Genomic DNA, 18,364 nt, shown 5'->3' with positions numbered 1-18,364 from the left:
CTCGCGGGCATTCGCATACTCAATTATCTCGACGACTGGCTGATTTTAGCCCACTCGCGGGAGCAATTGATTATGCACAGGGACGAGGTGCTTCGGCATCTCCGCCTACTGGGGCTTCAGGTCAACCGAGAAAAGAGCAAACTCGCCCCCGTGCAGAGGATTTCTTTTCTCGGGATGGAGCTGGACTCGATCACCATGGTAGCGCACCTCTCCGAGGAACGCGCTCGCCTGTTGCTGAACTGTCTGAGGGAGCTCGACAGCAAACTAGTGGTCCCACTGAAGTTCTTTCAGAGGCTCCTGGGGCATATGGCATCCGCAGCCGCCGTCACGCCGCTCGGGTTGCTCCATATGAGACCACTTCAGCACTGGCTTCACGATCGGGTCCCCAGACGCGCATGGCACGCGGGCACACACCGGGTCTCGGTTACTGCGCTGTGTCGCCGCGCCCTCAGCCCTTGGAACGACCCCTCGTTCCTACAGGCCGGTGTGCCTCTAGGACAGGCGTCCAGCCATGTTGTTGTTTCAACAGACGCTTCCAACACGGGTTGGGGGGCCGTGTGTCGCGGGCATGCGGCTGCGGGCCTCTGGAAGGGTGCCCAGCTGCATTGGCATATCAATCGCCTAGAGCTGTTGGCAGTGTTCCTCGCTCTCCACCGCTTTTTACCGGTGCTGGAGCAGCAACACGTGCTGGTCAGGACGGACAGTACGGCGGCGGCGGCGTATATCAACCGCATGGGGGGTATGCGCTCTCGCCGCATGTCTCAGCTCGCCCGCCGTCTGCTCCTCTGGAGTCACCCGCGGCTGAAATCGCTGCGCGCCATTCACGTCCCAGGCACGCTCAATCGTGCAGCCGATGCGCTCTCACGACAGCTGTTACGCCCTGGAGAATGGAGACTCCACCCCGAGTCTGTTCAGCTGATATGGGCGCGATTCGGGGAGGCCCAGATCGATCTGTTTGCTTCCCCCGAGAACGCTCACTGCCAGTTGTTTTTTTCCCTGACCGAGGGCTCTCTCGGCACGGATGCACTGGCCCACAGCTGGCCTCGGGGCATGCGCAAGTATGCGTTTCCCCCAGTGAGCCTGCTCGCGCAGTTTCTGTGCAAGGTCAGGGAGGACGAGGAACAGGTTCTGCTAGTTGCGCCCCTTTGGCCCAACCGGACCTGGATATCAGAGCTCTCACTCCTCGCGACGGCCCTCCCCTGGCGGATCCCTTTGAGAGAGGACCTACTCTCTCAGGGACAGGGCACCATCTGGCACCCTCGCCCCGATCTTTGGAACCTCCACGTGTGGTCCCTAGACGCGAGGAAGACTTAGGTAACCTACCGACTGCGGTGGTTAATACCATCACTCAGGCTAGAGCCCCCTCCACGAGGCGCGCCTACGCCCTGAAGTGGAGTCTATTCACTGAATGGTGCGTCTCTCGCAGAGAAGACCCCCGAAATTGCCAGATTAGTGTTGTGCTCTCTTTCCTTCAAGAGAAGTTGGACAGCAGGCTGTCGCCCTCCACTCTCAAGGTTTACGTGGCCGCCATCTCCGCTTATCATAGCGCGGTAGCTGGCGGCACCGTGGGAAAGCATAACCTGGTCATCCAGTTCCTTAGGGGTGCTAGGCGAATTAATCCATCTCGCCCCCCTCTCATGCCCTCTTGGGATCTCGCCCTCGTTCTCACGAGTCTGCGATCCGATCCCTTTGAGCCACTCGAATCAGTATCTCTAAGATTTCTGTCCCTGAAGACAGCTCTGCTGGTTGCGTTGGCCTCCATCAAGAGGGTCGGGGACCTGGAGGCATTTTCGGTCAGTGACTCGTGCCTGGAATTCGGGCCGGATTACTCTCACGTTATCCTGAGACCCCGCCCCGGTTATGTGCCCAAGGTTCCTACCACCCCCTTTAGAGATCAGATAGTGAACCTGCAAGCGCTGCCCCCGGAGGAGGCAGACCCAGCCCTTTCTTTACTTTGTCCAGTTCGCGCTCTGCGCATTTATGTGGACCGTACTCAGAATTTTAGATCATCTGAGCAGCTCTTTGTCTGTTATGGCGGTCGGCAGCAGGGAAGTGCCGTATCGAAACAAAGATTATCCCACTGGATTGTGGATGCCATTTCACTCGCTTATTCGAGTCGAGGTCAGCCGTGTCCCCCGGGAGTACGTGCACACTCCACTCGGAGCGTTGCATCCTCTTGGGCGCGTGCACGCGGCGCCTCTCTAACAGACATCTGTAGAGCTGCGGGCTGGGCGACACCCAACACATTTGCAAGGTTTTACAATCTGCGAGTGGAGCCGGTTTCCTCAAGGGTATTAGGTAACCCTTTGGTGATTGAGGAGACAACTCGGTAGGGTGTTGAAACACGCTTGCTGCGCCATTCTCCCTAACACGGAGGTACGTGCGCCTTTTTTATCTGTCAGTAAAGTTCCCCGTCAGGTGAGCCCTGCAGATTCCTCCGTGGCCCCCAGCACTGACTCAGCGGAGGAGTCACTTGCTGGTCCACTACGTTGTAGGTCTGCCCGCTGGTCAGCCCGCGTTTTGGGTATAGGTGCCTGCTATGCGTGATCCCCACTAGGCGATCCCATATGCTTATTCCGCCACGGTTAAGTCCCCCCCCTGGGCGGACCCGTGTCTTCCCTCTCCGCTAACCACTCTTTGCTATGCGTACTCCCCCTTTTAGGGCTAGTCCATAGGTAATTCTGCCATCTATCCCCCCCTTGGGTAACGGATGGCCTCCGCAGCGTCCTCCCTATCGGGATTGCACGCTTCCCAACGTACTGTCGTATTTCCTAGAATTATCTAGATGCTCACGACTTCCCAAAAAATATATCTAAATCCGTAAAACTTCTGTTGAAGTAGGATAAATTAGGGCCAGGGACACGTTGGAGGACCGCGCCCCCCATGATGTGGGTGCGTCACGCTTGCTTGACTATCTCCTCATCGGGGGTGTTGGTAAGGTGCAGTCATTATGGCGCTTTCCATATTCTCCCATTCATGGCACTGAAGTTCCCCAACCGAAGGGGAACGTTCGAGGTTACAGAAGTAACCCTTCGTTCCCCGAGGAGGGGAACGGAAGTGCCATATTCCGTCGCCATAATGACTGTCCCTTAGCTGTTTGAAAGTCTCTTCAGCTTAAAAGGATGGCGTCTGCTGGCTTCAGGTGTGCTTATATGCTGAGATGATTGCAGATGTCGCACACCTGCGCAAGCTTACGCTGCCAATTAATTTCATTCATTGGCCCGTTCAATACTCTCCAGATAAGCGGCTTCTGATCCGAATCCTCCCATTCATGGCACTTCCGTTCCCCTCCTCGGGGAACGAAGGGTTACTTCTGTAACCTCGAACGTTTTAGCACATTTAATAACACAACACTGACGACCCGTATCTTCAAACAATTCTTCTTCTCCCACTTTTTTTGGCAACACAACATGTCGTCTCTCTGCTGTCTGAACACTGTTTCAGGTAAAACAGTCTTCAAAGCTATCATGCATATTAATGAAGCTGAACCTCATGTACAATAGAGTGAGCTGATTGGTTTGAACCAAGTCTTTCTCATGAATGAATGAAGCACACTCAGAGACGTCACAAGTACTCTCAGGAACAGACTTCCAGTCTACACACTGAAATACATGCATCTAATCGCCGTGACGCAGCTTCAAAAATTTGTTTCAAAATAAAAGACCGGATTTGCTCAAAATAATGCAAAAACAACTAATTTTCCCTTTTTGTGTAATATATGTGTGCTAAAAGTGTTTGTAGCAGCATGGGACACATATATGACTGTCAACAGCTTAAAAAAATGTATTTTAGTGTTTCGTGACCCTTTAAAGCTTGAACCACGCTCAAAACATTTCTACAATTTATAACTTGAATCACAATATTAATCCAAGGTCTGCAAATCAAGCCAGAGGTGCTTGGGAAGAGAACTTAGGTTTTGAGTTCTCTGATGAACACTGGGAGCATATTCTTGAGCTCACACATACCTCTTCTATATCTGCAAGACATAGGCTTATACGATGTAAGATTCTACATAGGATTTACTAGACTAATGCTAGACTTGCTAAAATATACACCTCTGTCAGCGATGCATGTAATAGGTGCAAACAGTCACCAGCGGATCTCGTCCACATGTTGAGGGAATGCCCTAAACTATTTGATTAAAAGGACTAAAATATTTAAAACTCTGAAAGATGCATTCGACATAGATCTGGAAATCCACTTCTGGCCATTTTTGAATCGGCGGTAGATGCTAAGCTTTCAGTAATGGTCCAAAAGGCTTTAGCTTTTACTACTTTAATAGTGAGACGTTTCATCTTTTTATAGTGGAAACACATCTCTCCACCCTCTTTTAATGCATGGATAAAAGAAGTGTTTACTTGCATTAAATTTGAAAAAAAATAGACTCACTTACTGGTTCTTTAAAGACCTTTGACAAGGTGTGGCGCCCCTTTTTAGGGTTCCTGCTGACAAACTCTCTTGATTCTTTAGCTGAGCAATAATACATGAATACATATTTATTATTTATTTTCATTTTTCATTTATGTTTATGTTTCATTTTTTTATTTACCTTTTTATTATTATTATTTTATTACCTTTTCTTTCTCAATGGGAAGTTAGAGGTTGTTGAGGGAGGGAAGTAATCATGTGGGGTAGTGTTAACATTAACATGGAAGGAATGTGGAAGGAAAATTACTGATATGGTTAAAATTCCATGTAAAAACCTAATAAAAAAAATTGAAATATAAAAATTCACCTCTACAGTTTAACAAAGTGACTTTTGTTGATATTTTAGTATTTTGAAATAATATAATGTAATGTATAAGAAATAATATAGAGAGAAATAAGTCAGTTTATTACAAGGTTTTTATAATGTAATATACTACAACAGCCCAGACAAAATGTCACTTTATTAAAAATGTTAATTAAAATTAGTTGTTCGAACATTTAAAGGTTAAAAGTTGTTGGAAGTAAGATAAATGTCCCATAATGCAATTTGAAAGCATAATAAACAGGAAAAAATTACAGGATTAAAACATGAATCACAAAATACAGAAAACAGCTAATATACAAAAAAAAAATAATAATAATAAAAAAAAATATATATATATATATATATATATATATATATATATATATATATATATATTTATTTTATTTTTTTGTATATTATCTGTTTTCTGTATTTTGTGATTATATATGTGAATATTATATATATATATATATATATATATATATATATATATATATATATATATATATATATATATATATATATATATTGTGAATATATATATATATTATTTATTTATTTATTTTTTTTACAGTGTAAGTTCAGCTGATTATATACAACATTTTATTCTGCTAAAAGTTTCCTGGCTATTTTCGTCATAATTTTCTGAAACCTGAAGTAATCCCAAAACCTCCCCTTTAAAAACTTTAAATAACTTTAAATCGACTAATAAATCTTTTTTCAATATTTAAACCTGACTCTTTCAAGTGAACAGATTTTTATGGCAGCAATAAATGAAATTTAGTGCATATTTAATAAAATAATACCCCATTTGTATATTCAAACGCAATGTTTTAAAAAACTTGTAATACAACAAACTGCATGCAGTTGCAATTAGGGAAGTATGATCAACTGTAAACCCTATTCACCTGCAATGTCTTGCGTTAAATTAAAATTACACACGCACACACACACACACACACACACACACACACACACACACACACACACACACACACACACACACACACACACACACACACACACACACACACACACAATAAAAACTCATTCCTTATGTTGTTCAAAAAAACTAAATAACTTTCTTCTGTATGACATTCTTTTTGTCAAAAGAGTTCTTTATGTGATTCCCCATGTCAAACAATAATTAATGTAACGGAGATATTTCCAGGCATTAATATGTTTATAAATGAAATAAAATTGTTTACTCAAGTTTTAGAGTTATTCAAACAGTTGATACTAAATCAAATTATAGGAATGAAAACACATTTGATGTGTGTTTATTTTAATAGTTTTGTTATGATTAATACTGAAAATGATTTATAAAATATAACTAATTAATTAAGATATGCAAGTCAGCCTTTTTTAAAGTCATACAATAATTTTTGTATTATATTTAATAAAATAAAGAAATGTAAAAACATGAATTTATTTTTTTGCTTTGTGACTGCATTTATGAATTATATAACAGTTATAATGAAATAATGACATATAACCATAATATAAAGAATAGATTAATTAAAACACACAATCCCATGTCATTTGATCAATTTTTTACATAGAATATTACATAGCACCTTCACTCTATGAAATATTGTACAATATTATTATATTCAATATTGTAAAATTATAATATTTCTTTTTTTTAAATATTTTAGATAATAAAAAAGTAATGTTTTTACATAGAATCATCATGAATAATTTCTATTTTCTGATTAATTAATGAATTAAAATTCACAATAATATGCATTATTATAGTACATTATGCACTATTTTCATTTTCTCACTATTTACACGATTCTCTTCGTGATAAACAGATAAAACCTAGACCCATTAATTTGATTGTTTATATTGTGTACTAAGGAAAATCATGTCAAATCTATGATATGACTTTAGAAGCACTGGAAAATGGCATTCAACTATGGATTACAGGTTTATTTTGGATTACTTTTATGATACTTTTATCATGCTGTTTTGACTTGCCAAACTAAGATACTTTCATTATATGGTAAAGAATGTCCAGGAAGTATTTCCACAGGAGAAGAAATTGTATGGGTTCAGAAAATCTTGAGTATTATTAGTAAATGACTGATTTTTTTTTTTTTTCTCGAGTGAATGATTACTGTGTATTTTCTCCATCAAATGCTGCTGGTGTTTCCTGTGCTATAAATGTGATTAATCAGGTGACGCGGATGTGTGAATGTGTGTTTCTCATTGTTGATGGTTTTGTTCTATGTTTTTCCCACACGGCTGCTGCTGGACAGGGGTCCAAAGTGAGTCTGTGATCCGCAAGGAAAAAAAAAAATGCCCTGGCTCTTAGCTTCTGCTCACCTCTCTCTCTCTCTCTCTCTCTCTCTCTCTCTCTCTCTCTCTCTCTCTCTCTCTCTCTCTCTCTCTCTTTCTCTCTTTCTCTCTCAATGAGCTGTTCTCGCAAAACTGCAAATCGCTGGCATCCTGGAAATCCCAAATTCTGTCCTCTTCCAAATTTGCTTCCATCTATAAACGCCTATAAATCAGGGATGGACGATATTGTTTCATTTGCGATATACCTGTTAACATTTTCTCCAACAAACCTACAATGGGTGTGCACTGTGAATAAATTTACTAAAAAAGCATGTTTGCAATTAGATATGTCAACATGTAAGAGCCTGTTTACAAACAAAGAGATTTACACACATAGTTTTACCTCTACTTCTAAATTTAACCTCAGTAATTCAGGGTGTTAGAAATAATGACAACACTCTAGTTTGAGTAACAATTCACACCATTTACTGCTAGCTTATTAATAACATATTAACTGTTTATTAGCACATATAAGGAATGATTTTATTTTACCTCCCTAATCCTACCCAATACCTAAACCAAACTACTGCCTTACTAACTATTAAGTAGCTAATTAGTAGTTTATTGAGCTCAAATTCTTAGTAATGATTTGTTAAAAGTGTGAATTGTACATTAAAGTGTGACTGAAATATCTTCTTCTTGTGACCAGACGTGGCTTTATATCATAGAATGAGGAAGAAGTCATGCTATATTTTTGTGAGGGATAATGTACATCCAGTCGATTGTTCCCACAGAAAAAAAAAATCCTGAAAGGCTTATTAACAGCTGTTTTGTAAGATTGCGGGGCTTTATTCCTTTATTTTATGAAAACAATCAGCTGCATGTACGTTATCCTGCTTATTACATAGCGAACTGTCACAAAACTAGGGTGACCATACGTCCGCTTGTGATTTTTTTTTACTGAACTTACATTAATCTCTTAGCCCTCAACAATATAATAATAACAAACAAACAAACAAAAAAGACTTAGCATTTAACACCTTTTACTCTGAACTGTTACTTTTCAATAGTTTAAAGTAAAATAAAAATCTGTTAAAATTATAAGGAAAAAATCTATTATTTCACTTTTACCTTTCTCTTTAGGCCATGCCTTGTTGCACACCACTATTAGTCAGTCATGTAGTCTACATACTGCATCTCAATCCCTCAGCTCCAAAGTATAAGTGAAATAATGGTGTTCTTAAATACCACTGACTGCCATTGTGTTTGCAGCTTTGAAACGCTCCAGTGTCTGTTTATTTGTGTTTGCACTTGGTGAAGAGCGGTGAAGTGTGGTAGACCGATTACCACCATGTGTGAACACTAGGGCAATCAGCGGTATTTAAGAACAAAGTTAACAGTGCTCAAATTTTAGAGAGAAATTTATGTTTTTTAAATTTCAGTACTAATTAGTACTTTTGACAACCCTAATGCATATTACTAGAAAAAAGTATTTTCACATACCTCTCCCAGATGTTGCTATTCTGATTAGTTATTTTGTGATGTGTAGACAGTTACCTACTTTGTGGTTATAAAAGTTGCCTATTTTTATTTATTTTATTTTTTTTGCTAGTACAATTGCAACATAGGCTCATTTTGAAAGCGCAGCCCTAAATAAATCTCTGGAGATCACAAAGTATGTAGCCAGAAGTAGGAATGGCTGCATTTCGTCCTTTAACCGAATGCTACGGGGCGGTATGACGCCATTCCTTTTTGCGCTTACCAGCTGACCTCATACATTTGTATGAACGGCTTTACCGCTGTTACCAGTTTTTCCAGTTAGCTCGCCATTTAAGTCGGCGGACTTGAAAAGCAGAGAGGAGTTGACCATGACGACTGGGTTCGAGTCTGGCGAAGAACGGTTCCAGACAAAAACAAAAGCTAAAAACTAAAATAAACCATTAAATAACAGGGTGAGAATGAGGTAAAATCTGAAAACGTGGTAAAAATCAGGCGAGAGCTTTTCTTTTTCTGGATTTCTTTTTAGAACTGTTGGTTATGTTTAGGAAAGTGGATGGGCGGGTCAATCGGTGCTTTTGAAAACACTATCGGTTGGGTTTAGGGAAGGTGGAGGGTGGGTTGGTCAATCAGTCAGTCAGTCGGTCAGTCAGTCGGTCAGTCAGTCAGTCAGTCAGTCAGTCAGTCAGTCAGTCAGTCAGTCAGTCAGTCAGTCAGTCAGTCGGCAGCGGCCTCTGGTGGATTTTTGTGAGAACAGTAGGCGTGAATGGCACTCGCGAGAGAAATTTGAAAAAGCGTACACAGCGGCCGATGGGGGCGCTCGCCAGAAATGTATATAGAGGTACATTTTCAGAATGAGCCTTAGTAGTCCAATTGTGCAGGAAAACCATATATTATATTACGTGTTTGCTCAAAAAACACACTAAAAAAGTTTGTAAAAAAATAGAATAAAGCAATAATAATAAATAAATAAAAGTAGGAAAAATACTTCTTTTAAATGATACAGGACTTTTTTTGTGTATGTGAATTATCGTCACTGATTTCATTACAGCAAATACCAGAAAATATTGTGATATGTTTTTGAGTACACATCGCCCATCCCTACTATGAAAACAGCTTCTGTTGAAGAGCTTTAGGCAATTGACTGTTTTTGTGTCATTCAATAGATTTTGGGATTTTCAGGCTGCTGACACCATGTGTCAACATGGTGGTCATCATGTTCATGGCAGCCTGTTATTTTCCTAAAGCGCTGTCAGATATTTGACCTTTTCTGGTGCTCTAAAGTGCTATTCTTACCAAGATGCCATCTTGACCTAGACCTCGGGGGCGAAAAATAGAGATCCGGACTGTTTGTCATGACCCATAAACCCAGAGAGAACAGCACAGCAATGCCAATCAGGTCATCTCGAGCCCTTCAGCAGGGCTCTGTGCCATTTCTGACCCATCAGACTGGGCTGTATGTGCTCCATCAGACACCTGCTCCTTCTGCATTTCAGTACTACACAAGGCTTCTCCAATACAGTGGAGAGATGTGGGCTTTCTGCAACCATGGGAACTTTTGATCATGCCAATCTACACTGAAAGAAATAATTCATTGGGTTTACTTAGTATTTTTAAGGTAAGTTATTACAAACAATTTATATGGCCTGAATTTAAACAAACAAATGAAGTCGAACATTTTTATTTTTGATTTGTTTTTTAAACTCAGCGCTTATAATTTGTTTTAAAGCACTTACCTTAAAAATCTAGTAAATCCAATGAATCATTTTGTTCACTGAGACATGCTTTTCATATGCTTAATAGTTTATTTTAATTTGTCCACTATCATCTGGCATTCATCTATCAGAGAAGAACAGTTAATATTAAACTGTTTAAAGAAAATAGCTTAAATTTATTGATGATTTTCATATTTTTTAACTAAAAATAATAATTAATAATAATCAATACATTTTATTATTAGTAATTGTTTCTTTTAGGCAATCAAACTAAACCAAAACCTGCACTAAATATATTTGAATCTCATATCAAAATAATACAGTAAGTAAAAAAATGTTATTTGTTATTTTTATTTATGCCCTAAAACAATTAAATATGTAATTTTGGAATATTTAACTTCACACTTTTTCCCCACACAACATTACATCATGAACCATTAAATCATTTGTATATAAACACTAATGTGTTCAAACATAGAGCTTGAATAAACACTGACGTGTGGAAGTTTGTTTCTGACAAAAAAAGTCACTTTTGTTTGTCATAAATAAACTTGATGTTTATTTAATTTGTCCACCATCATCTGACAATCATGTATCAGAAGAACAGTTAATATTAAGTTGTTTAAAAAAAATAACAACATTATTTTGATGATGATTTTCACATTTTTTAATGAAATTATTAATTATTAATAAAATATATTGTATTATTAACAATTGCTTCATTTATGCAATCAAACTAAATCAAAACCTGCACTAAATATCTTTGAATCTCATATCAAATTAAGACAGTAAGTGAAAAATGTTATTTGTTATTTTTTTTATTCCTGAAAACAATTAAATATGTAATTTTGTAATATTTTAAATTCACACTTTTTCCCCACACAATATTACATCATGGACTATGGAATCATTTGTATATAAACACTTAACAATTGCTTCATTTATGCAATCAAACTAAATCAAAACATGCACTAAATATCTTTGAATGTCATGTCGAATCAATACAGTATGTAAAGAATATTATTTGTTTTGTATTTATTACTAAAAAAAACTATTAAATAGGTTGTTTTTTTAATATTTTAAATTCACTTCTTCCCCAAATAATATTACATCATGGTTTTGTTCTTCATATTATTTTCTGCAATTTAATAAACTAAACTAATATTAAAGATTAAATTAATTTGTATAATATTATTGGTTTTATATTTAAATGTACAGTTGAAATCAGAATTATTAGCCCCTCTGTATATTTTTTCACCAATTTCTGTTTAAGGGAAATTGGATCTTTTTTTAAGCACATTTCGTAACAATAGTTTCAATAACTCATTTCTATTAATATTGACCTTTTTAAAATTAAGAACTGCTTTTATAGACTCCAGAAGAAACATTTTTAAAGGAAATACTGTGGAGAAATCCCTTGCTCTGTTAAACATCATTTGAGAAGTATTTGAAAAAATAAAATGTTCAGGAGGGCTAATAATATTGTCTTCAACTGTATATATTTTAACACGTCTTTTCGTCATATTTTCTTTTTCATAGACAATTAAACTAATTGAAAAAAACAATAAAAGTGCCCATAGTAGCTAAAACAGCCATATCTCCTCAGTGACATTATTTGTCTTACCTCAGTGACATTCATGAGAACAAGTTTTGTGTGGTTCATGCTCAAACTATAAGAAAGCTTCAGAATACAGAGCACATTATCACCACAACTTTGCTTCCCAGATAAATTCATCTTGTTTTAAGCATGCCCAGATCTTGTTACTGGAAAGCAAGTCCAAAACACAATCTTACAAAATAATTTTCTGCAGCGTGGTTGTGGAAAAAGTGCTGAGGCCACCAACTAAGCTAATATTCCAGTCTAGTGTGACGCAAGCTTGTAATTTTTCAGTATTATCAAGTCTTGCGTAAGAGTTACAGTGGATGAGTCTTTGGAGGAACGGAGCGGTGCTTCATCAGCACCTTTAGAGCCCTCAGAGACGCCGTATTTCCCTTGGCCTCGCCTCTAAATGGCCACCGCTACTTGCTCACTTTAAATCATTTGTCGGCAGGCTAGTCGACAGGCCTCGTTTAATAGCACTCAAGCTAATGAGGCCTCAGTTAAATTCATAGGCGCAGAAGCTGGACTCTCGCTGATTGATTCATTCCAACATAAATGTAGAGTTACGCCGTCGTCAGCACATGGACATAATATTGTTCATTCTGATGGAACATGAATCTGAGGCCAAAAGAAGACCTTGTTCTGGAACCCTGGCATCATTTTTGAATTATTTTAGATTTGATGTTTATTTAAGGGGCGTTTGGGTGAGTATTTTTTTACCTGAGTTGACTGTATTATTATTATTTTTTTATCTGAGAGAATCAACATAGATGGTATGCCATTGCCTTTATGGAGATTTAACAGGGGTGACCACTACAGCTGCACGTTTAATTGCTAAAAGCCTGATTCAAACACTTAAACAATCTTCTTCCAACAGTAAATGTCGATGATTGGGATATATTGCAGGTAAGGTCACCACAAATAGTGCCATCTGCCTTCACATTACCGCTGACACAGAGATTAAATGTATAGTTATGAACTTCAGAGGCTTTTTACGCAGTTGTTTTCTGTTACAGTCGGTGAGAGTTCAAAGTGAGTATTAACGCCGGAGCTTATTTCGCCGCCGTTTGAAATAGCTGCCGCCCTGTTTTTAGTGTATGACCGCAGTTTGTGAATAAGCCGTCAGGGGGCACAAAGGGACGGGATGCGAACGGCCAGAAATAGCCTATACAGCAGCTTTAAATATGCTACTGTGCTTGTAAATGAGATTAAACAATAAGTCAAAGCATTATAATTCCTTCATTAATCATTTAAAATTTGTTAACACGCTTTATTGTAAACTTTTTAAGTGCAAAGAGGATTCGTTTTGGAAAATAGAATTGAAGAAATAAAAGACAACTAAAATGAAAGCACAAACATTCAGTATAAATAAGTAGTCTTAAATAAATAAATAAAGAAAGAAATAAAGCAGTCTTTTAGTCTAAATTTAGAGATGTTCAGTGTTTGCTATTTTGATATGACCAAGACAAGACATTAGCGGATGGTGGTTGCTATGGAAGGTACATTTTAAATAAATCAAATAAACCTTAAAAAATTAAAATGAAAACCACATGAGCAATTTCATTATGATACACTGTTCGGAAAATATTTGCCAAAATTGTAAATCAAATTACATTATTTAACATTTTCACTGTGACAACACATCACCCCTGTCAAAATTGATCAATAAAATGGTTGTCGATTTACCGTTTGATTTTTACTTCATTTCCGAGTGAAAACGCTGCAATACTGACACAATTCAAATTCAAACGTAACGTTAAGTTTTCCTTTTATAAACATTTTTAATTCGGTTTTCATTTTTGATTTAATTTTTCAACCTCAACCTGTTTGCAAAGCCTATGCTAATCAGTGGGAGCGGCTGAAATTCATTCATTTATTCATTTTTCTTCACCTTAGTCCTTTATATATCAGGGGTCGCCACAGCGGAATGAACCGCCAACTATTCCAGCATATGTTTTACGCAGCGAATGCCCTTTCAGCCACAACCTAGTGCTGAGAAACACCCACACACTCTCACATTCACACACACACACACACTACGGCCAATTTTAGTTTATTTAACTCACCTACAGCGCATGTCTTTGGACTGTGGGGTGAAATCGGAGCACCCAGAGGAAACCCACGCGAACATGAGGAAAACATGCCAATTTCACACAGAAATGCAACTGGGCCAGCCGGGATTCGAACCAGAGATCTTCTTGCTGTGAGGCGACTTTGCTAACCACTGAGCTACTATGTCACCAAGGCTATAATACACAGAAAAGATGTCTGTTATACTCAGTGTAGCTGCAGAATTACACCAGCTTACAACTGCACAAATTCGTTTAGCTTCGAATTAAAGCTGTTTTAGATGTACTGAGTCACAAACTCAATCGACATCAATCTAGTAGTTTTAAGTAATCTTTGTGAGGTTGTGCAGCAATATTTCGAATATTCAGTAAAGTACATGTGTTTGTTTTATTAGTTTTTCTATTAAGCATCATTCATTCATTTTCCTTAGGCTTAGTCCCTTTATTCATCAGGGGTCACCACAGTGGAATGATCTGCCAACAATATGTTTTACACAGCGGATGACCTTCTAGCTACAAGCCAGTACGGGGAAACATCCATATACACTCTTGCATTCACACACGTACACTACGGCCAATTTAGTTTATTCAATTCACCTATAGCACATGTCTTTGGGCTGTGGGGAAAACCGGAGCACCCGGAAGAAACCCATGCCAGCATGGGGAGAACATGCCCGCTGGCCCAGCCAGGACTAAAACCATTGACCTTCTTGCTGTGAGGCAACAGTGCTAACCACTGAGCCACCGTGCCACCTAGTGATGTAAATATACACTTGTCTCACGGTTGGATTCGGTTTTGATTATGTATTTATGATTGATTAAATGCTTTGCATAGACAATTTTATATTTTACTTCACAGCACAAGAGTTCTTGTATTAAAAATGTAAAATTTATAAATACATTTAATATGTGTTTGTAGTACAATCCTGTCCTTTAATCCAAGATGAACTGTAAGGCAAGGCAAGTTTGCTTATAAACCACATTTGATACACAGGGGTAATTCAAAGTGCTTAAATGAACAGGAATAAAAGAGACAGGTGCAAATAAAATAAAAACAAATAATATAGAAACAAATGAAAACAGCGTAAAGACAGTTTTTCCATATTCCAAAACACAAGTGTATCATATTTTCTCATTTTACTCCGGGACTTTCCCATTCTGGTGATCACCCCCGTACCTTTACTTTGACCTGCTCAAAGAGAAAACCCTCTGCATAAAACAAAACTAAAGTACATGCACAGAACAACACAAGTATTTAAGCAAATAAATAAATGTCAATATTATCCCACTTGCTTTTTTATCGTTGTCAAGCAAGTTGGTAAATGCCTATGAATGGTCACGTGCTCAACAGAAAAGGCTGCGATTGACTCTAACGCTCTGGCCACTGTATTCACCACCTACAAAGCACATATGAGATAAATTACATCAAAATGTAATAACCGGAAACTATTCATTTTGACACCTTTAGTGTCGCCCTATTCATCATCATGCAGAAAAAATGTTTTTTCATTTAATCCACAACCGTGCAGCTCTAATAACTTAAACATAATCCAGAAATTCCAGTTACTGCACTCATTCTTGCTACACCATGAAAAACTTTCTGAATGTCATTTCCTTATTATTTTTTTACAGTAATGACAAGAAAAGGACAAGAAAAATGTAGTAACTGCTGGCTCACTGTGGTAAACCTCTGTAAAGGCTGAATCTATGTGTATGATTCTGTGAGATGTACAAATGAAGCTCTCTGATGGGAGATAATGTTGAATTTGACTGCCTGAATGCTCTGATGTGCCTCATACTGTCAGAGCAGTGCATTATCTGAGCTCATGGCAGCTTTGGATTTGGTTACACTGCCGGCATGTTTTTTTCTTTTTTTCTTCATATAGCCTCTTTATGCTTGTGTAATGGACTGTGACCTCCACAATAGTTTTACACAGATGCTTTCTCCGCACCAGACTGATCTAGAACACTGGGGGAACAAGAGCAGGCCTCCTAATGGGCCCTTTCACTCACACCAGAACAATGTATGGACATCGCTCCCGTGAATATGATGTACACAAAGGCACCTTGATTTATATTTGGGCCGTCTGCCTTTTTATCCCGTGCGCTCAGGCTTGAATATTGATATATGCTGCTGCATTCAATACTTATTGATATTGCACTTTAGGTCGTCTTTAGGATTACCCTTCAAATGTAATTGGGCTTTTCAAAAGACCCCTAATGCAAAGGTGTAAAGTAGTTGGCTGCTGATTCAGAGGGCTCTTTCTTTGTGTTGTATTTTATGTAAGCGTATTATTTAGTATGGGACAAATCAATGCAAATCTATGAAAATATGATTGCAGCAGCACAGATTGTTAAGTAGAGTTCATAAAATTTGGAGTGAGGTGCGGGAATCAATTCTTTAAGTGTTCACTTTATATTTTCTTTGTCAAGATTAATTTAGATTCTGTTTTATTATTATTTTTAATTTTAAATTTTTTTTTTTATTAAATTGAGAGAGATGATCTAAATCAGTGTTTCCCAACCTGCACACCAACAGTACACATAACCTTAGAAGAGACTCCAAAACCTGAAGTGAGTGGGTCATATAAGGGAGACATCCAAGATATGTACAGTTGGTGTGCCTCCAGGAACAGGGTTGGGAAACCTTGGTCTAAATCACAGGTGTCAAACACCGTTCCTGGAGGGCCGAAGCTCTTCACAGTTTAGTTCCAACCCTAATGAAACACGCCTGATCAAACTAATTGAGTCCTTTGCTGCATCCCAATTTGCATACTTATACTACGCCCTAAAAGTATTTACTTTTTCATGAAGATAAAAATATACAGTTGCAATTAGAATTAATAAACTCCCTTTGAATTGTTTTCTATTTTAAATATTTCCCAAATGATATTTACCAGAGTAAGGACATTTTCACAGTATGTCTGATAATATATTTTTCTTCTGGAGAACGTTTTTTTTGTTTTATTTCAGCTAGAATAAAAGCAGTTTTTAATTGTTTAAAAATCATTTTAAGGTCAAAATTATTGGAACGCTATTATTAGAACATTTAAAACGCTATTTAAATGTTTTCCAGTGGCCTAGATATTAATTAACAATCATACAAACATCTTTCCCAAAGTCTCTCTACTTGACGGTTGGTTTCGCGTGTCTATGATGCTAGTCGTTTTTTACACTTTTCACCCTCGTTTGTAGTTTTAATCAAATTCACGTCCAATGTGCAATGTACTGTGGGGAATATCAGCGATTAGAGTATGGACACTTCTACACTTTTACATTTGAAATAGTAAACCCTCCGTAAACTATGTATTTTGACATATTTTTACAACATACTACGATTTGGGGCATACTTATTCTATTTTCAAATACTATTTAGGATAGATAGTGTGTAAATTGGGACGCAGCACTTCAGTCTTGTATGAAACTTACAGGTAAGTGTGTTGACGCAGGGTTTCAACTAAACTATGGAGGGCTGTGGCCTCCATAGGAAGTTTGACACTTTTGGTCTAAATATTCTAATTTAATTTAAGTTTTAACCTAAATCGAGGTATAAAAAAACTCCTTTGCCTGTCAATACATTTGTTTTTAATCATTTATTCCATGACGTATTTAAATAATTTATTTTTAAAAGAATTTCAGTTCATTATTGTCAGCATAAGTGTAATGTAGCTGTATTTATTTAATTCAATTCAATTACATATTTAATATTTTAGGTGATACATTTATTTAGAATTTTAAATTGAACTGATCTAAATTAAGTTATGTTAGCCTAATGTAGCTACGTTGTTTTCATTTATTTTATTAAACTATTCAAATAATCAAATTAACTTATTAATGGTAAACAAATCCTTTTTTGTTCTCATTTATTTAGTTTGTCAAAATAAATCTTAATTGTTTATTTATTTGATAGGTTATTTAAGTGTATTTAATAATTAATATATTAAAATAATTAGGAAACCTGAGCTGAGGTGCAATTTGTCCCAATTATTTAAAAAAGCTAAAACTATGTATTTTGAATACATAACTTTTACTCAATCATACTTATTGTAACCTATATAAACCTAATTTATTTTTTCATTACAGACATGCACAGGGGTCACCTTTAAAGGTTTTCTCCTGAGATTTATTCTAAAAGCTATCGATTAGTCACTGTATCAAATTAATCCCATCTTCTTTTCTTGTCGTTCTCTCTCAACAGATATCACGATAAAGTGGAAGTCACCAGTAACTTCCTGGGAGCCATGTGGCTGATCTCCATAACCTTCCTGTCGATCGGGTATGGAGACATGGTGCCTAACACATACTGTGGGAAGGGAGTGTGTCTCCTCACAGGAATCATGGTGCGTCTCTATTTTACCCTATTCACCACGTACAAATCTTATATTCGTATTATATTAAGACATTAATCTCCCTGCCAGTGTATCTGCATATATTTTAGAGTTAGTAGTGTCCACTCAGCTGTAATGTC

At 37.7% G+C, this 18,364-nt stretch overlaps 1 protein-coding gene across 6 annotated transcripts in view; it reads left to right on the top strand.

Moving 5' to 3' along the window:
- kcnn1b (potassium intermediate/small conductance calcium-activated channel, subfamily N, member 1b) overlaps window positions 1-18,364 on the top strand; it is a 100,359-nt gene that overhangs the window by 61,822 nt on the left and 20,173 nt on the right. For 5 of the 6 annotated variants that reach the window (NM_001442582.1, NM_001442583.1, NM_001442584.1 and 2 more), the window contains one exon: window positions 18,095-18,236. In NM_001442582.1, coding sequence (NP_001429511.1) covers window positions 18,095-18,236 — 142 coding nt within the window. Of the gene's footprint in view, window positions 1-12,261; window positions 12,532-18,094; window positions 18,237-18,364 lie in introns of those variants that run through there. The other variant, NM_001045199.4, reaches the window with a different exon arrangement.

The sequence above is a fragment of the Danio rerio genome, chromosome 8 (genome assembly GCF_052040795.2).
Source record: "Danio rerio strain M-AB ecotype USA chromosome 8, GRCz13ab, whole genome shotgun sequence".
In the NCBI taxonomy this organism is placed as follows: domain Eukaryota; kingdom Metazoa; phylum Chordata; class Actinopteri; order Cypriniformes; family Danionidae; genus Danio; species Danio rerio.
Note: the sequence above shows the minus strand (reverse complement) of the source record. Positions and strands in the feature narration are given on the sequence as shown.